The sequence below is a fragment of the Mastigoproctus giganteus genome, chromosome 7 (assembly GCF_048544385.1).
Source record: "Mastigoproctus giganteus isolate SK-2022 chromosome 7, ASM4854438v1, whole genome shotgun sequence".
Classification (NCBI taxonomy): domain Eukaryota; kingdom Metazoa; phylum Arthropoda; class Arachnida; order Uropygi; family Thelyphonidae; genus Mastigoproctus; species Mastigoproctus giganteus.
In genome coordinates this window covers 168815405-168837080 of record NC_143581.1, presented here as the reverse complement: position 1 = coordinate 168837080, position 21676 = coordinate 168815405, and the positions used below count along the sequence as shown (strand labels likewise).

General features: G+C 40.4%; 1 protein-coding gene across 1 annotated transcript in view; it reads right to left on the bottom strand.

Annotated features, from left to right (window-relative positions):
- Positions 1 to 15071: 15071 nt before the first annotated feature.
- JTBR (jumping translocation breakpoint protein JTBR) overlaps positions 15072 to 21676 on the bottom strand; it is a 48057-nt gene continuing 41452 nt past the window's right edge. The window contains exon 4 of the mRNA XM_090377176.1: positions 15072 to 15279. Within this exon, the coding sequence (XP_090233302.1) occupies positions 15117 to 15279 (163 nt within the window). The 3' untranslated portion in view covers positions 15072 to 15116. The remainder of the gene's footprint in view (positions 15280 to 21676) is intronic.

The window sequence follows — 21676 nt, the reverse complement described above, 5'->3', positions numbered from 1 at the left end:
GGGTCCACCATGCTTTGCTTCGACAGGAGATCGAAACTGTTTTTGACGCTGCAGTTCGAGCGATAGACTGCAGCCAGCAGGTAAGAAAGTGCAGCCCGAGCTGTGGATGACATTGGTTTAGGGCTTCCCAAGGAAAAATGGGTGTTGCGAAGCAGCATTTCTCTGGATTGAGAAGAGAAGGGCTAATCACTGTCTTCTTAACTGGTGCCTGATGTTGCCGGGATGCCTTGGAAGTGATTGGAAGAATGAGGGCTACTGGTAGATGGTCTGACATGAAGGCTGTTTCAGGTTGGCTGTCAACGGTGAGGATGTCTGTTACAAATATTAGGTCTAACAGGTTAGCGCCTCTGGTAGGGGAAAAATTCTGGAGGGTCAGACCTACTGCAGCCAGATTAGAAGATAACAATCTGCGAAGACTGTGTTGGCCTCAGCTAATATTAAAGTCTCCACACACAAGTAATGTTGCTTTAGGGTGGCATTGATTAATTATCCAGTTGGAGATCTCTTGTAAAGTGTTCTTTACTGTGGGAGGGGGGGATGTAGACTGTGCACACGTCAAGTCTGTGGCCTTGAATGCTGAGTGAGGCTCTTGCAGCTTTAAACTGTTCTGTTTTTAGAGTGGCTGAGGTAGTCAGTGAGAATTTTTGTGTGTTGAAGAGAATGCATACACCACCACCAGTCGTCCGTTCCCTGGAGGCAAAAATGCCCGAGAAGCAAGCGGGTTGAGAGAATTCGAGGTCTTCTTCATTGGGGGACAGCCATGTCTCTGTGATACAAATGATGCCATACAACCTTGACAAGAGAAGAATTTCCATTATCTGAAGTTTATTTCTCAGACTTCTAGTATTTTGATAGAAAATTGTGCACATTAAAGAAGTTTGGATGTATGCCCTTGTTGGAGCTCTGATGGCCTTCATCAATCGTCTATGGTTCGTTCTGGAGGTAGTTCTCACCTCAATCTTCATATGTCAAAGACAAAGACAAATAGATTAACAGTAGCCACTGGCAGAGGTGAAAGAGATTCTTGCACTGCTTCTATTGGAATGAGCAGAAGCCTGAAAAACAATATGCAGGATATTTCAGAGACCTGGAAGTCATTGCGGTACAAGTAAACACATGGGTTGTGTTAGGGTAGCTAAGAATAGAAACAGGTGCATGTATACTTGCGTGTACACCAATGCTAGGAGTTTAGTAAATAAATTTGATGAATTTGAGGTTTTGCTCAAAACATCAAAGGCAGATATTGTTGGGACATCAGAGACATGGTGTCACACAGATATAAGGAATGCAGAACTGGAATTTGGGGAGTACAACGTCTACAGAAAGGATAGACAGGATAGGAAGGGAGGAGGGGTTATGCTATTAGTTAAAAAACACATAAAATCGAAGGAAGTGAAGCCAGTCGACATCGATGGACAGGGCAGTGTCGAGTCAGTTTGGTGTGACATAAGCATGGGTAAATCAAAATTGAGAGTAGGAGTGTGCTATAGGGCTAATGACTCTGATCAGTATAATAAGACATTGTACAGGGAAATAGAATGGGCCAGTAAATCAGAGAGTCTTATAATGGGGGATTTTAATTTCCCAGATATTGACTGGAATTTCTGGGTTGGTCACTCACACACTAGCAAGGCTTTTGCGGATTTACTGGATGATTGTTTTCTACACAGCATGTTCGGGAGGCAACTAGAGGGAGTAATACTCTTAATCTGATTATCACTAGTGATTCTTCATGCATTAAGAATCTGCAGATAAAGAAACCACTAGGTGGCAGTGATCACAGTGTGCTGCAGTGGGATTTACTCTAGGAGGTAACTACCATCAGAGGTAAAGGGAAGGGTTTTTGCTTTCGTAAAGGCGACTATGATGGGCTGAGACAGTATTTAAATTCTATACAGTGGGACCAACTGATGATGTTACCAACAGCAAATTCAAAATGGGAAGCATTCAAGGAACTAATCTTGGAAGCTACCAGGCTTTACATACCAACCAAGAAATATTGTTCAAGGTTCAGGCCTAAATGGTTGTCAGATGAACTAATGAGACATATGGCAGAGAAGAAAAATGCATGGGATACATACAAATGAATGTGTGACATGGAAGCCTATGATAGATATAAGTTGGGCTGTATCCAAGTCACAAAGGAGATTAGGCAGGCAAAGGCAGATTATGAGAAATACTTGGCAAAGGATGCAAAGAAAACCAGAAAAGAGTTCTTTACCTATTTTAACTCAAGAAGGAAAGGTATGAATCAGATTGGTCCACTGGATGTTGATGGTTCAGCAGTTGAGGATGCTGCTCAGATGGTTAACAATCTAAACGAGTATTTTGCATCTACATTCACACGAAGAGTTATTCAGGAAGGGGAATGTCGTAGGTGAAATAAACATTGGCAGTGAGCTAGATGATTTTCTAATAACTGAGAGGAAAGTGGAGGAGAAATTGTTGAGGATAAATATAAAAAAGGCACCCGGGGTGGATGGGATCTATCCAGTTATATTAAAGGAGGCAGCAAAGGAAGTAATTATGAGAGCTTCTTTGGACTCAGGGGAGGTACCCATAGACTGGAGATGTGCAAATTTAACCCCAAATCACAAAGGAGGATCAAAGGCTGATACAAGTAATTATAGACCTGATAGTTTAACTTCGGTTCCAGGAAAATTAATGGAGGCACTGGTTAAAGAAGCACTGCAGGATCACCTGGACAAGAATTCAGTTATAGCTCACACACAGCATGGTTTTGTTAAGGGCAGGTCTTGTCTGACCAATTTGATTGGATACTATGATGTAGTCACAAAAGAACTGGATGCAGGGAATAACTTTGATATTATATATTTGGATCTTAGAAAGGCTTTTGATACTGTTGCGCATGGAAGACTGCTGCACAAATTGGAGCAGTGTGGCATTGGAGGCAAATTGCTGCTATGGATAAAGGGATGATTGAGTGGCAGAAGACAGAGAGTGGTAATCAATGGACACTTCTCAACGTGGACTAATGTTATTAGTGGAGTTCCTCAGGGGTTCAGTGTTGGGTCCATTGTTGTTTTCCGTATTTATAAATGATATAGATGATGGTATATCAAGCTTAATGTCCAAGTTTGCAGACGATACAAAGGTTGGAAGGGTTGTTAAGGACACTACTGATGCTATTCTGCTGCAACAGGATCTGGAAAGGTTGAGCAGATGGGCTGAGAGGTGCCAAATGAAGTTTAACATTGACAAATGTAAAGTACTACATATGGGAAACAGTAACCCCAGATCAACGTAGCAACTCTGTGGTACTACGCTGACAGTGGTAGAGAATGAAAAGGACCTGGGGGTAATTGTGCAGGCAGATATGAAATTCTCCGAGCAGTGCAGACGAGCTGCAAGAGTAGCTCATGGTGTCTTGTCAATGATATACAGGAATTTTTCTAGCAGGGATAGGGATGTGATTATTCCCTTGTATAAGGCATTGGTCAGGCTACACCTTGAGTACTGTATACAGGTCTGGAGACCTCATTTCAAGAAGGATGTAGAGCTGCTGGAACGAGTACAGAGAAGGGCAACAAGATTAGTGAATGGAACAAAGGGTTGCTCTTACGAAGAAAGGCTTAAGTTTTGCAAATTACAGAGTCTGGAGACTAGGCATCGGCGAGGTGATCTGATAGAGGTGTATAAGGCTTTGAATGGCTTGAGCATGCTCAATGCCGATGGGATTCTTCCTCGTGCTCAGAATAATCACCTGAGAGGGCATAAATTCAAATTGAGGAAGGACGGATGTCGGATAGATGTGCGGAAATTTGCCTTTAGCCAGCGGGCAGTTGGTTTGTGGAATAGACTTCCATCACTTGTTGTTGAAGTTGATAGCCTAAACAAATTTAAGGCTCAGCTGGACAGGTATTTCGAACGAACGGAGGGGTGAAATGGGAGTAGTGGTTGTGCTTTTTTGGCTGATGCTGAATAAGCTTGCTTTCTTGCATCATATGCCTGTGCTAATGCTAATGTCTTCCCTCAGGCGTTAGTGGTGGGTGATCATGTCGCTGGAAAGCTTCTGTGAGGGTGTTTGAACCTTAAGAAGGTCCTGTTCAGTATAACTGGAATATTCCTCCCCAAACTTAGACTTAATGGCGGGTCTGAGTCAGGTTTTCCTTTCATTATTTGTGGTTTCAATCCGTTGGGGATACCGCATCCAGGTAGAGGTACGCTTTGTAGTGTAGAAGTGTTTCACTAGTGCCCCTGCAGGCCAAGAAGATGCAAGGCTGAGTAGTTTGTAGTTTGATTCTGCTGTAGTGATTTTGAATGACGCATAGTATGGTTGCTTGGTCGTGAGCCTGGTAACTTCTGTTTTTGGTGGGATTCCCATCAAAGTCACTCCACATGCTACTTTAAATACGTCAAAAGGGGTTATCGTGAAATGGAACCTCCTAAACAGCTCTGAAGAAGAAATTGTACAAGAGTTACAAAATCAGAATGTCATTCATGCGAAAGGAATTCTTATTAAAAAAAGGATGGAAACCTTATACCCACCCGAACTATCATACTTTCAACACACCTACCCTACCCTACCAACATCAGTGAAAGTGAGATACCTAAATTGCCGGATAAAGCCATACATCCCCAATCCAATAAGATGCTTCAAGTGTCAAAAGTATGACCATTCCCAAACAGTATGCAGAAGTCAAGCTGTATGTGCCACGTGTGGTTCAAAAGATCATAATAATAAAGAATGTCATACAGTCTCCTCACTGTCCAAATTGCAAAGGACACCGCCCTGCCTATTCCAGAGACTGCAGTATATGGAAGAGAGAGAAGCAAGTTCAGAAATATAAAACTGAACATAAGGTCACATACCAAGAAACCAAAAAGCATATACCACTACTTCCAGCAGTGAGATTACACGCAACAGCAGCGGCAACAGCAGCAACTACAGTGCAGAAAACAAAAGTAACTGCAACACAAACTGACATCGCAGTCCCGCCGAACATCTCAATAGCGGATTGGGCACGCAACCTACTTTTACAAACAAAATCAAAAGCTGACCAGGCAATTAATACACCCATTGTAATCTCACCAGATGCTGAAGATCCAACACCAACAAGCAGTACAAACCCCACCAAACCTGTAGACAAAAAAGTGAAAAATACTGACAATATGGAAATCGATGAAAAAGGGCAAGAAGATGAACCAGTCCTGAAACTTTATGCGACTGATGACATGGATAGTGAAAGCCGATCAAGCTTCCCTAAAAAAGAAAAAAATCAAAACAGATCGTTTCAAACAGGCAGCCCATCGTAAGTCATCTGAATCAGTTTCTAAACCCAAATAATGCGTACACTTCTTCAGTGGAATTGTCGTGGTATTCGAAGTACCCTAAATGATATCAAAGATCTTATATCAGTCTATGCCCCTGCAAGTGTCTGTTTACAATAAACAAACCTAACTCCTCAAATAAGTATTTCAATCTAGTACTACAACATGTATAGGCAAGATCGTAAAACCACAACAGCTCATGGAGGAGTTGCCATTTTGGTCGACTCTAATATTCCATCCAAGCATATTCAGCTGCAAACACCCCTTGAATCAGTCGCGGTACGCATCGTGACTGGAATTACATCGACTATTGTTTCACTCTACCTTTCACCTAATCATACGTATCCACTACAAGATTTTGAGGATTTAATTGAAAAATTACCAACTCCATTCTGTTTGATGGGAGACCTAAATGGGCATCATATCATTTGGGGATCACTTCATACAGACAAAAGAAGACAGATGGTCTAAAAACTTCTAGATAGCAGGAACTTAACACTCTTAAACACAGGTACCCACACCCATGTCCATTCACCAACAGGGACTACCTCCGCAGTTGATCTCACTATCTGTTCCCCAGCTCTCTTTCCTTTTCTTGACTGGTCTGTTTCTGATAATCCCTACAACAGTGATCATTATCCAGTTGTGTGCCACCTACTAGCAAATGACTTACCACAATCTGTAAGAAGTACAAAATGGAAATTTTGCAAAGCAAACTGGGAAAAATATAATGTGCTGCTTCTTTAGATAAGAAAACTATAAGACATTCTGATATCAATAGTGAAGTTACTTATGTCACAAATCAAATAATCTCTGCAGCAAATATGCAATACCAAAGACAGCTACCCAGTTCCATAAACACTACAAGGAGTGGTGGAATGAAGAACGCTTGGAAGCAAAGAAAGAAAAAAATAAGGCTTGGAATCAATTCAGAAAGTTCCCCACCACCACTAATCTCATAAAATATAAGAAAGACAGAGCAAAAGCACGTTATATACGCCGGAAATCTCAGACAGAGTCCTGGATATCTTTTGCAAGCAAAATTAATAGAAATACGGACAGCAGAATAATCTGGAATAAAATTAGACAAATTTCAGGCAAATATATTACCGTCCCTAAACCGATCATAAGCTGGAAAGGTCATGACATAACTGAACCAGAAAAAATTGCAAATTTACTAGCAGAAACATTTGAGGAATTGTCAGCGACAACGTCTTACAGACCAATCTTCCAAACATATAAAATTCAAATCGAAAAATACAAAATTAATTTCCATGCAGCTCATGACATTTCATACAACCAACCCTTTACTATAAATGAATTGCACAAAGCCCTAGCCAAATCTAAGCAAAGTGCAGCAGGTCCGGATGGAATCCACTATCAAATGATTAAACACCTCACCGAAAATTCCTTATGCATGCTCCTACTGCTTTATAATAGGATATACCTTGAGGATACATATCCAGACTCTTGGCGACATTCCATTGTACTGGCCTTTCCAAAACCTGGGAAGGACTATTCAAACCCATATAATTATCGCCCCATTGCCCTCACTAGCTGTCTAGGTAAAACTTTAAGAAAAATGGTGAATAATCGGTTAACATGGTTTCTTGACTTCCATAACCTCCTTAGTCCTAGCCAGTACGGTTTTCGGAAAAATAGATCAACAATAGACATAATGACAAAAGCCGATTCAAACATACGCAATGCCTTTCTCCGAAACGAACACTTTGTAATGATATGCCTTGATATTGAAAAGGCGTTTGATACTACCTGGAGATATGGCATCCTTCATGAATTGCACAAATTAGGACTTCGAGATCATCTACCGAAGTTCGTTCAGAATTTCATGTCTAAAAGAACTTTTCAAGTCCGCTACCATCATATTCTGTCTCTAATATACAATCAAGAACAGGGGGTACCCCAAGGCTGTCCTCAGTGCGCCCCACGACGTGGGGACCTCCCAGTGATGCTGCTGGTTTTCCACATTAGCATCACTGGGATCTAACGCCCATACCTTGGTTCCAGGGTTACATCTTTGGAATCCGGCGTATGCAGCCGTGCCCCGCGACATATAGAATTCGGAAAGGAGGATCCTGGTGGTTGAGGGGCCCAGCCTTAATACACCACTTTGGCCCCTGCTTCGACAAGACGGGTGGTCCCAAAACGGCCCGACTGGGATCAATCGGCGGGCGGTTCTTACTGCTAGGGTCTACTGGGTTTCAATAAGTCTCCCTCCCTTTGGTCCTGGGACGAGATCAAGGCATATTGCAAACGTGGGTATGGTGCCTCTAAGCTAACTTGGCGTCCCATTCGTGTACGCAGTACCTGCTAGTTCACGAGTTGGCGTCCTCTCATAGGGCTCCGTGGTGGGTGAGGTACTTAGGGCATCTGAAATTTTTATCTTACTCCTATGAGTAATTTAAATCCTTCTTCTGGGGCCCCAACAAGGCCTAATCCTTGACGAGACGGTACCTAATCGAGACGATGACATAGAAAACATCTCTGCAAAAAGAGCCAGGACTGAGGATACACCACCATCATCAGTGACACCGCTTTTCCTCATTCTCCATTCCACCGGAGAGCAGTCAATTGGGAAGATGTCACCCTTCTTCATCCAGAAAGGATTAGAAGAGTTGGCAGGATCAACAAAATCCATAAAACGGCTGCGTTCTGGCGATCTTTTACTCGAAGCTTCAAACACAAAGCAAGGAGAAAGAATGTTAAACGCGACATCCATAGGGGGAATACCGATCAATGTAACACCCCACAAAACTTTGAACTCTTCACGAGGTGTCATTTCAGAGTGGGATCTTCTTCTTGTCTCTGAAGAAGAGATCTGCTCTGAACTAAAAGACCAAGGAGTGACAGCTGTCAAGAGAATATCAATGGGGAAGGAAGGGAATCTCATCTCTACCCGAGTTCTCCTCCTAACATTTAACACCCCACAGCCTCCTAGTTCCATCAAGGCAGGGTATTTAAACTGCCTAGTGAGGATCTATATTCCAAACCCACTCAGGTGTTTTATTTTAAATGCCAAAAAATACGGCCACTCACAAACGGCTTGTCGTAATAACCCTGCTTGTGCTCGATGTGGTGCGAAAGACCACGAGAGCAAGGAATGTTCAGCTTCCAAACCGATCTGTACAAATTGCCAAGGAGGGCACCCTGCCTACTCCAGTGCATGCCAGCGGTGGAAGGATGAAAAAGAGACCCAAAAACTCAGAGCTGAATATTTCCTACCCAGAGGCTAGAAAACGCATACAACCAATAAATAGCAGGAAGCCTTCATATGCCCAGAAGGTTTCTGCGAAGTGCACTATCGGTACACAAACCCAGATGACTGTACCACCAAGAGAGTCATTCACTCCGATTGCACGCTATTTATTGAGTTCACAAAAGCCCACCAAAAAAAAACAGTCAGCTGCCACTCCTATATCCGTACCTTCTAGTGCTCCACAACTACCAAAACCAAGTGGTAAAAAAGAGCCACCCGTAATACAAGAAACAATGGATGTAGAGGACCAGGAGGTACCGGATGAATCAGTCTTGGAACTCTTTGCGGAGGAAGAAATGCACACAGGACAACGTCCATTCTTCCACAAAAAAGATAAATCGAAGACTGACAAAAGTAAGCCCTCAGCACCTCGGAAGCCACCTGATGGACCCACCAAGCCAAAATAATGGCTAAATTCCTACAATGGAATTGTCGTGCATCCCGGCGAAATACTGATGACATCAAGGCCCTCCTGCAAAAGCATGAGCCAGTTTGCTTTTGCTTGCAGGAGACTTATCTAAAGGCAAATGATAATCCCACCATGCATACCATCACAATTTTTCGTAAGGATAGAATTGCAGATGGTCCTGCTCATGGAGGAGTGGCTATCCTTGTGGGCAACCAGACCCCAGTTAAGCGCTTGATAGTTACAACCAGCATAGAGGCTGTTGCAATTCGCGTTACAGTGGGATTTTTATTAACCGTCTGCTCTTTTTATTTGCCACCTGGGACTGATATCTCCCAGAAAGACCTTTGTGATCTTGCAACGCAGTTACCTCCCCCTTTCTTACTTCTCGGGTATTTTAATGGACATAACACCCTGTGGGATAGTGCTAGCATCAATAGAAGGGGATGAGTCATAGAGCGTATGCTAAATGACAATGACCTTTCCCTTCTAAATATTGGAACAAACACCTTCTTCCACATGCCTACCCGTACGTTTTCTGCCATTGATCTCTCTATCTGCTCCCCTTCTCTACTCCTTTCACTCACTTGGGAAGTGGAGGAGAACCCATACGGAAGTGATCACTTCCCTGTGATAACCTCGTTACACAGTGGGAGACCGTGTCTTCCTTTCAGGTTACCACGGTGGGAGACTGATCAGCCTGACTAGACTGCCTTTCAACATCAAGCAAATTTTGACTTCAGTACCGTCAGTCAGGAGCCTATTAATGATCCAATAACGTACATCACAGAAAATATCGTCCAAGCAGCTGCGAATGCCATCTCAAAAACAACTTCCCGGTTTCCACCATTTCCCGAACCATGGTGGAATTCACAATGCACAGCAGCAAAAAAGGCTCAAAACAAAGCTTATTCTGCCGGGGATATTCTGCCGATATCCTACCATGACCAACCTTATAGCCTTTAAACATCACAAGCCAAGCACGCTACATCCACCGTCAGAGTCAAAAGGAATCGTGGATCCGTTTTACTTCATCAATTACTTAGTCCACCAGTACTAAGTTGGTCTGGGATAAAATCCGGAAAACGAAGGGAAAATATACATCCCACACTTCTTCAATCCTAGATTATAATGGATGCACTATTGCAGATCCAACTGCAATAGCCAGTTATCTTGGGGAAACATTCTCTAACATCTCCGTATTCCCCAGAGTTCCTGGTCCTGAAACATAAAATCGAAAAACAGGCACTTAACTTTAAGTGCAAGAGCGTTTATCCATACAACAGGTCATTCACTATACAGGAACTGAAGAGTTCTCATTCTTTCTAAGGTAAGTGCTGTTGGACCAGATAGCATCCATTATGAAATGATTAAGCATCTTTCACCAAAGTCTATGGATCATCTGCTCCTTCTATAGAAAAGAATCTTTATTGAAGGGCAGTTCCCAGATTCTTGGCGCAAGGCAATCGTTCTAGCCTTCCACAAGCCAGGAAAGAATCCAAGTCACTAATTATCGTCCTATTGCTCTGACTAGCTGTCTGTGCAAAATCCTGGAGAGAATGGTTAATTTTCGTTTAATATGGTATTTAGAATCAAATGACCTTCACTCGAACTTCCAGTGCGGCTTCTGAGGGAACCGGTCCACTCTGGACCACCTTATTAGACTGGAAACATCCATCCGGGATGCTTTCCTAAAACGCGAACATTTGGTGTCTGTATTCTTTGACATGGAGAAAGTGTATCACACAACTTGGAGATTTGGCATCTTAAAAGATTTGCATAGCCTTGGTCTTAGAGGGAATCCCCATTTTTATTGAAAAATGTTTAGCCAATCGATCTTTCCAAGTTCGTGTGAAATCCTCACTCTCTCGTTCCTTCAGCCAAGAGGAGGGAGTACCACAAGGATCAGTATTAAGTGTCACGCTTTTTGCCATCAAAGTAAATTCCATCATGAACAGCTTCCTCCAACTGTAAACAGTGCCCTCTATCTTGATGACTTTAACATATTTTGTAAGTCATGCAACACGAAGGTTATTGAAAGACAACTGCAAAAAGCCATTGATCGCCTAAATTCGTGGGTAGTCTAATGGATTCAGGTTCTCGCCGCAGAAGACTGTCTGCGTACACTTTTGTCGTAAGCACTCTTCATCCTGAACCTGAATTAAGGTTTGGACAAAATGCTATTCCAGAGCGGCAGACCCAAAATTCTTGGGACTCATTTGATAAAAAGCTGATCTTTCTGGATCACATCCGTGAACTCCATACAAAATGAACAAGAGGCTTGAATATTCTCTGCTCTCTCCTCTACATCTTTGGGTGCGGACCGATGCACCCTTCTACGGCTTCACAGTGCACTTGTACGATCCAGACTAGATTACGGGTCCCTGGTATACAATTCGGCCAGACAGTGTACTTCGATGGCTGGATCCTGTCCATCATCAGGCTCTCCACATCGCTATTGGAGCATATCAAACATCTCCTGTCCAGAGCTTATACGTCAAAGCAAATGAACCACCGTTATCGCTCCGACACAAGTTGTCTCTAAAGTATGCTTTAAAACTGAAATTCCTGCCAGACCATCCAACATGGCCATTCGTTTTTGAGCCACGATGGGGAAATTTGTACAACACCCATAAGACTGCCAATTGTCCTTTTGGTATTCATCTCCAAAAGCTACTCAAAGAACTTAAGATCAAGGTAGAAAAGGTTGCCCAAACACCAAAGCATCCCCTTTGGTGTTTGGGCAACCTTGTCCCCTTCCACCCTGGCATACTCATGTTCCAGCATGTGACTTGTCCCTTAAAAATTGGGGAAAGTCGGACACTCCATCATCTGCCTACCTGCAGCTTTATTCAGCACACAGAGCTGAACATTCTGACTTTGCTCCAGTTTACACAGACGGCTCGAATTCGGAATCGTATGTAGGATCTGCTGCTGTCTTTACAGACACTACATTGGAGCAGATTCTCTCTGAATGCAGCATATTTACTGCAGAGCTGCATGCTATATAGTTAGCCTTGGATCACATTAGTAAATGCCAATACCAACAGTTCATTTTATATTCCGACTCTCTCAGCGTGTTACAGGTTTTAATAACTGTGAGATGTAATCCCCATCTGGTTCTGTCTGGCTTTCAGCAAAAGATTCACTTTTTCCATGAACGTGAATATATCCGCTTCTGCTGGATTCCCAGCTACATTGGGATTAGGGGTAATGATTTGGCTGACACCAGAACCAAATCAGCAATTCCCAATAATGATCGCTGCCTTTCAGTCCCCTATACAGACTACAGGCAAATAATACACCAAAAGATATACTCCCAATGGCAGGATTCGTGGAATAGACAGACGAATAAATTATATCATATAAAGCCTGTAATTGAACCATGGCAGTCTAGTCTGCGCAGGAATCGTAAGGAGGTAGTTGTTCTTGCCTGGACCCGCATAGGACATAGTCATTTGACTCATTCGTATTTGCTGAGGGCTGATGATCCTCCTATGTGTGAGTCCTGTGACACAATTTTATCAATCAGACACATTTTAATTGACTGTCCAGCTTTTAGCAATATACATTTTACCGCTTTTAACCGAGCCGTATACACTCAGTCAGATTTTATCCGACAATGACCATGTGTCTGCGATTTTTAGCTTTTCAAAATCAGTAAACCTTTTTACTCATATTTAAAAAATCTACCTTGTTATTGTTACTTGTATACTGATATGTCTTTTACAGTTTAAACTTGTTTTTATACCTTGACTTAGTGACCTAATTCATTAGGCCACTGAAAGTTTTACTTTTTTATGACCAGGTTTTGGCACTTATAGCCTTAGTTGCTAATGCGCCAATAAAACCCAACTTACATTCAGGAGTCCCACAGAAATCCATACTTAGTCCAACACTATTTTTAATCGGAGTTAGCAGCATAACACGAGATATCCCAAAAACTGTTGATACTTACATGTATGCAGATTACCTTCCATTTTCTGTCAGTATCTAAGTAAGAATACCATCAAACAGCAGCTCCAACTTGCCATTACCAAAATACAATCCTGGACTTCAAAGAATGGCTACCTGAACTACAAATAAACAATGTTCCAATCCCGCTTGTTAGCTGTTAAATTTCTTAGACATATTAGACAGCAAGCTGAATGTCCAAGCTCACATTTCTCATTTAAGAAATGTCTAAAGCATCTGAATATACTGTGATCAGTCTCGGCTATGTCATGGGGAACTGATTGGTATACTCTACTGGATCTCTATAGAACTTTAATCTGTTCAAGTTAGATTTTTGTTGTACGGTCTGTAACTCTGCCAGGACCACTATTTTACGTCTAAATGTTATCCAGCACAGTGCTCTCAGGACTGCGTTGGGCACTTTCAAGACTTCTCCTATCGTCTTTATATCGATCTATTACATCTTTGTAGGAAATCATTACAACCCTACTATGCTGATAAGATCCAGTCTTCCATTGCACCCCAGTTGGGAGTATTTGTATAACACTCAGTGGGATTTGTTCTGAGAGCAAGCCAAATGAAAATAGACCTGCTTCACTCAAGATTAAAGGGCTTTCTCAGAATTGGAATATAAATTTAAGCTGATGCAAGAAATTCAGGACAACTGCATCTGTTCTACCTTGGATATACGTTTCTACTTCTCATGATACATTTTCTGGAGTGGGAGAATACTGTACCTCCCTTTAACATCAGGCAGTTGCACTTAGCTCACACTATTCTGAACTCCCATGCCTGTAAAATCTATATTGATGGATCGAAAAGTCAGTACGGTTGGTGCTGCAGCAACTTCACAGCTGAATTATATGCCATCAAATTAGCACTTAGTAAATTTATTGAACTTTCTATCTTACCTGCCACAACTTATACTGACTCCCTCAGTGCTGTTTCTGCCATAAGGAAGAATTTCTTATCTTCTCATTCTAAATTGAAATACATTCATTCTCAGCTATTTTCCTGCAGCGGGTCCAATCAATGTTTTTGCTGGATCCCTGGCCATTCTGGCATTCCAGGAAATGAAAGTATGGACCTCACAGCTAAACATCCACAACCCACTCTCCCACATCCTTAGGTTCCTTACACTGATTGCAAGCCTGTTATTTGCAAAGCAAGCTACGACAGCTGGTCACAGATCTGGAAAAGGAATATTAATATTAAAGTTTACCAGATAAAACAAGAACGAAAGCTGTGGCTCTCAGGCTCTCGACGAAACAGACGAGAGGAAGTGGTACTGGCAAGACTCAGAATTGGACACGCTCATCATACCCATCTGTTCCTGCTACTGGGAGAACATCCAACTGTGTTCATCCTGTGACAGTCAACTTACGGTTAATAGAACTTATAATCTATTTAAAATATATTGGCCTATACAGGAGTACTTAATTTAATATGTACAGCAGTATATTTCGACTAAATAAACTTAACTATGAGCAGACACAATTTGGCCTCAATAGCTCTTGTGTCGTTAAGCCAAATACCAACAACAACAACCAGTATTATATTATTTCTAAGATGACCCTCTTATTTATAACAGACCAGACTGTTTTACATTTTATAATTCAGCAACTGAGTGAGTAGTCATCAATGTTTTGTTATTAATAATCTACTCAAACGACTCAAATTCAATACAGTAATAGATAGTACACAGTGTATATTAAAACTAAGCAGAGAAGAATTGTTTTTGTTAATTATGTTTTTGTTAAAGATCCAGGTAGTGAAACAGAAACAGCCACTATTTCGTGTATAAAGAAAAGATTTGCTTATGCAATTAAAGTATGGCAAAAAAATAGGAAACAAAATTTGTGAACTGATTATGTTGTTATATGCTGGCAATTCAATAACTGTAGAAATGATAAATAACACAGATTAATTTCTTGAAGACCCAAATTTATGATATGTTTAGTTCAAGTCACCATCTTCAAAATATTATAGGACACCCTGCCTGCTCAGCTCAAGTGCAATCACCCTTTTGGGCTGCAGCAAATGCTAATTTCAATTCCAAAGGTGCTTCGCATGACAAACATTTGGGAACCACTAGGTTATACATGTTTTTAACTTTTGGTTCATGAACTAAAGATAATTCAATCTCTTCAGCAACTTTTTATTTACAGATTTACATTATTAAATAAATTAAACACCAGCTGCAATCTGTCTTTGTATCCTCTCCATCATTTTGTTATCTAACTGTTTCTGACGTAGTATTACTATTATAGCACTGAAAACTCCAACTAAACCTACAGAACTTTCAAAGATCCAAAAATTACGTTCCTCCAACCAGAGAACTTTGCTGCAGCTAAAAAAAAAATAAATAAAATAAATAAATAAAATTATACAAAAAAACTGAACTTCAATCATTTCTGTATATAAGAAACTAGCTAGAGCAGATTATTAATCAAAATATACATAAAACAAATTTGAATAAAAAAATAAATGTCTTAGGCAATATGCATTATTTACAAATACAGATCATTTAAGTATATTATAAATTATTTAAGGGCAAAGGCCTCATGCTACGAGGTAGAATGACTAACATGTATGTTACTGTAAATGCATCATTTTAACATAGCTATCTACCAAAGTAGTTGAAGTAATGTCTCTTAATTAATTCAACTACTTTGGTAGATAGCTATGTTAAAATGATGCATTTGCACTAACCTACATGTTAGTATATTATAAAGAAGGTTAAGTATATTTTCCAAAAACTGGCACCAAGAAACTGCTTGATTGTGCTTAAGCAATCTCTGGTTAACAGTACAAAACTATCTCTTGTAACTAAGTTTTGCTTGAAGTGTATTGCTGACCACTTCCAACATACTACCATACTCATTTTATGAACAAGCAGTCCTTAAGAAAATGAACACCTTCCCTGGTTCAAAAGGATTCTGTATCATGCATTCCAGTGGTCAAGAATTTCTGCAATTTCCCATGTTCTCTAAGAAAGTTTAATTGCTTATCACTTATGTTTTCCTAAGTTGCAACATACAGCATTTAATCAACACTTACTTATTCACTAGTGACACTGCAGTCTTCATGCAGCAGTAATGGAAAGTAGAGATATCCATAAGGACTAAAGGAACTACATGGACTAATGCATTTCCACTTTTATAGCCTCCAAGTCTTGACCTTGGTGGCTGTACATGTAATAGTAGTAGCAATGATGCAAGAAAGCAAGCTTATATAGTATTAGCCACAAAAAAAAAAAAAAAAAAAAAAAGCACACGCATACACACTTCACCCATCCTTACCCCTCCAAGAATGTGTAGTTCTTCCTTGAATTTATTCAAATCACCCACTTCAACAGATGGAAGACTATTCCAACCACTTGCTGGTTGAAGGGAAACTTTTGCACATCTATCCTGCAACCATCCTTCCACATCTTTCAGCTTACTCAATCCATTCAAGGCCTTATACACCCCAATCAGATCACCTTGCAGATGCCTAGTCTCCAGAAGCTACAATTTGCAGAACTGAATCCTTTCTTGGTAAGAGCTCCCCTTGTTCCCCTCCCATCAATCTTGTTGCTCTTCTCTGTACTTGTTCCAGTAGCTCTACATCCTTCCTAAAATGAGGCCTCCAGATCTGTATGCAGTACTCAAGGTGTAGCCTGACCATTCCCTTATACAAGGGGATAATCACTTCCTTATCCCTATCAGCAAAGTTTCTGCATATCATTGACACAACCCCATGAGCTGTCCCTGGCAGCAAGTCTGCACTGCTCAGAGAATTTCATATCTGAGTGCACAATTACCCAAGTCTTTTTAATTTTCTTTTACCCAGAGTGCAGTTCCGCACAGTTGATAAGTTACTCCGAGCTTACTGCTACCCATATTGCAGTACCTTGCATTTGTCAATGCAAAACTTCAACTTCCATTTCTCAGCCCATCAACCTAATTTTTCCAAATCATGTTGGCAGTAGCATACTATCGTTAACCACTCTGCTAACCTTTGTATTCATTTGCAAACTTTTATGTGAAGCCTAATATACCTTCATGAATTTCATTAATAGATATTAAAAACAACAACGGGTTGTTTAATAGATATTAATAGATTAATAAACATTAATAGATATTAAAAACAACAACAACAGCACTGATAACATTAGTCCATAAAGAGCAGTGTCCATTGATAACCACTGTCTTCTTCCACCTTCCACTTAACAATCCCCTTTATCCATAGCAGTAACTTGACCTTAATGCCACATTGCTCCAGTTTATACAGCAGTCTTTTATGTCCAACAGTATCAAAAGCCTTCCTGAAATCCAACTATATCATATCAAAATTCACTTTTTGGATCCTGTTCCTTGATCACTACATCTTAAGTTACCTATCAGATTGGTTAGACAAGACTGCCCCTTAACAAATACATGCTGTGACTGTAGTATAATTGCATTTCTGTCCAGATAGTCCTGCATTACTTTTTAACCAGACTCCATTCTGAAACAGATGTTAAGCTGACAGGTCCATAATTACTCATGTTTTGATCCTCCCTTTATGAATTGGGGATACAATCGCACATCTCCAGTCCACAGTGATCTCCCCTGAATCCAAGGATGTTCTCATAATTATGAAGACTCCTTTGCTGCCTCCCTTAACCCATCAACATGGGCACTTGTGCATGGTGAGGGGACCTCCCAGTGACACATCTGGTCCTGCAGGTTAGCATCACTGTGATCCAACTCCCATGGCCTCGATTCCAGGATAACATTATAGGAATCAGGTCTGTGTTTGTCATGCACTGTGACCCGTGGCAACTCGAAAGGGGACCCCGGTGGTTGTGGGGCCCTCCAACACACACCTTTGGCACTGCTTTGACAAGACCAGTGGTCTTGGATAGTTCTGCCAGGACAAATTGACTAGCGCAATGGTGTCCAACCTAAGGCCTGCAAATTATTTTTATACTGCCTGCACAGAAAGTAAACTAAAGCAGCATTTTAAATTTTGTTAATTATCAAAAAAAAAAATTTTCTCATTAAATATTTTGTTCAGTAAATGTAAGTGTATTGTACTTAATAAAATTTGCATTAATAGACAACAGCTCTGCAATCTAAGCAAGACCTAATAACAGCATGATACAAATGTAAAAGAGTATATCTATCAGCATCCTATGCCATAGCAGAAATAGACTGAAGAATATTTAGTTTCTTTAAACAAACAGTTCGGAGATATGTTATGTGAGAAACAAAGTTAAGTTTGGTGTCCAACATTAAACCTAGGAAACGAAGATTACTGGTGAGAGCTATCAGGTGATTCTTTAGCCAAAGTTCCAGTTCTGGATACAGGCTTGCGTTTTTTACAGAAGTGAATTACAACTGTTTTTTGTTCTGACATATAATATCTATTTGCTGTGTCCATATTTCTAGCTTATTTATGGAGAGTTCTGGCTGTCTTTCAGTAGTATGAATATTTTTTGAACTGCAAGATATAGTGAGATCATCAGCGTACATATATAATTCAACTGTATTGGGAATGTTGTGGGTTAGTGTTCAGCCGAAGTGAAAAAAAAAAGTAGCACCAAGTATTGATCCTTGTGAGACACCTTGGGTATAGATACAAGAAAGTACTGTTTGATAACGGACCTGAAAAGTTTTGCTTTGGAGTTTTGAATAAATTTTGGTAAATATCCTCACAATCCTAGGGAATAAAGTTCTCACAATATGCCATACCTCCAGGTTGTGTCAAAAGGCTTATTCAAACTTACCATTACAAGATGTTCATTTTTCACATAAGCATTATGGATATTAGTCTCTGCTTTCACCATGAGATCCAAAGTGGTTCTATTTTGTTGGAATCCAAACTGATAGTTATTTAACAGCTTTAGAGTTTCAAGACCCCGTGAGTCATCTGTGTATCATCCTTTCTAGAGTTTTACCTAAACAACTGGTGAGGGAGATTGGTTAGTAATTTTGTGAGAGTGATTGATCCTTTCCTAGTTTGGGAAAGGCTAAAATAATGGAGTGATGCCAGATAGAAGGATATGTACCTTTAAGAAAGATCTAGTTAAAGAATGTTATTAGCAAATTCAAAGCTGTATTGTTTAGATGTTTTAGCATTACATAAAAGATTCTGTCAGCTCCAGCAATGCTATTAGGTGATCTGTTAGGAGTTCAAAAATACAAAAAGGTTGATTGCAGGCTAGAGACTGGATAGTTTGGAAATTTATCTTATACCTTTCTGCTACGGCTTTTATTTGTAGAAAGAAAGCATCGTAAGCTGTAGTGGCAGACATTTTAGAGAAAGGTCTTTGAAAGCGCATTAGCTATTTCTTGTTCATTCTTGGTTAAAATTGAAACAGAAATTGGTAAATATTTGCCATTTAGTTGTCAAATTTTTTTCTAAACAATTTTACTGCTAGTGTCCTTTGTGATAGAGGAGGCAAACTGTATCCATGATTTTTTTTTGGCTTGTCTTTAATTTGTCATGCTTTTGCCTTAAGCCTTTTTAAACTGAATTAGGTTGTCAGTGGTTGGAAACTTACTGAACAGATTCCAGGCTTCCCCCCCCCCATGGTACAAGCATCATTCCACCAGTGTTTAAGATTTCTGAAAGCAGAAGACTGTGGTACTGCTTCAGAAGCTGCTGCTAGTATTTGTTTAGAAATGTGCTCATGACATCATCAATGGACTCTAATCATAACAATTGGCTATCGAAGGAGATGGAGACAATACTTTTCCCAATCTGCTTTGGAGAATTTCCATAATACCTGATGATCAGGGCAAGGTGTCTGCATTGTTTGAATTCTGCATATAATTGAGAAATGATCACTGTTGTGCAGACCATTTAAAACCGTACAATCTATAATAGAAAGTAACTGAGGGGATCAAATAGATAAGTCAATTGCTGACACAGATCTCATGGAGAGGCAAGTGTAGGTGTTATGACCAGTGTTCAGCAATATTAGGTTCAGTTGGTTTATGGGCCCAACTCCGGACCCTTGGGGTCCGGTGTTGGCCCATTGTTGTTTTCTGTATATCATGAATATCATTACTTAGTAATGATCAGGATCAAGAAATTTGGGCAGGTGCACTGAGAGGTAGCAACTGAAGTTTAACATTGACAAATGTGAAGTACTGCATATGGGTAGCAGTAACCCCAGAGTAACGTATCAACTGTGTGTTACTACACTCAGGGTGGTGGAGAATGAAAAAGACCCGGGGGTAATTGTGCAGTCAGATATGAGGTTTTCTGAGCAATGCAGACCGTGTGCAAGAGTAGCTCATGGTGTCTTATCAATGATATACAGGAATTTTTCTAGCGGGGATAAGGAGGTGATTATCCCCTTGTATAAAGCAATGATCAGACCACGCCTTCAGTATTGTATACAGGTCTGGAGGCCTCATTTTATGAAGGACATAGAGCTGCTGGAAGGAGTACAGAGAAGGGCAAGGAGATTAGTGAATGGAACAAAAGGTTGTTCTTACGAAGAAAGGCTTAAGTTCTGCAAATTACAGTGTCTGGAGATTAGGCACCTGCAAGGTGATCTGATTGAGGTGTATAAGGCCTTGAATGGTTTGAGCAAGCTCAATGCTGATGGGGTTCTTTCTCTTGCCCAGATTAATCACCTGAGGGGACAAATTCAAATTGAGGAAAGACAGTTGTAGAATAGATGTGCAAAATCTGCCTTTAGCCAGCTGGTGGTTGATTGTTGGAACAAACTTCTATCTCTTATTGTGGACATGGCAGAACTAGAAAAACACTGAGTGAATGGATGGGTGAAATGGGAAGGTTTTCTTCTTTTTTGTTTTGCTGACTACAAGCTTGCTTTCTTGAAGCATATGCCTCTACTAATGTTAGCGCTGCAGTCACATACATCACAGAAAATATAAATTCATGCAGCTGCAATTGCAATAACATCCAGCCAGTTTCAACTATTTCTCAAACCTTAGTGAAATTCAGAATGTAGAGCAGAAAAAGCACAAAACAAAGTCTGCGGGATATTCCGCCAATATCCCACAACTGAAAATTTAATATCATTTAAATATGCATGTGCAAAAACACTTTATATCCAATGTCAGAACCAAAAGAAATCTTGGATCCATTTTACATCTTCCATAACCCAGACTGCTAGCTCAAAAGTAGTTGGAGATAAGATCCACCAAGTTCTTCAGTGATTCTTGAGCACAATGGATGTCCAACTGCAGTTGCAAATACTCTAGGGGAAATTTGCAAAAATCTCTGCAATAACATCATTTCCCCAGAGTCTTTGGCCCTGAAAGTTGTTGTTGTTGTTGTTGTTGGGTTTAACGACACATAGGCTACTTGGGCCATATTGTGTCTTCTAATGGTGAATATGAAATAATATCTATATTTTATGATATATTTGTATCCGGTTTAGGAAAGTATATAGTTCCTTTTTATTAGAATCATCTCCCAGAATCTGCAATAAATTTATTGATGACTGTGTTTTAGCAATTGATTTAAAAGTATCTAAGCGGATGTTCTGAAGGTGGGGGACAGTCCACTAACAAATGGCGAATGGTCAGTTGTACTTGACATGATGTACATTGTGGAGCGCTGTCATTAGTTAATAGATAGAGGTGAGTGAGATAAGTATGCCCAATCCTGAGCCTTCCTAAAATTGTTTCTTCTCGTCTGCTTTTCTGGAAGCTGGAGGGCCACAGCTTTGGTTCTGGTTTTATTTGGTATAATTTGTTTTCTGGATAACCTCTCCAGATTAATGACCAGCTATTGTA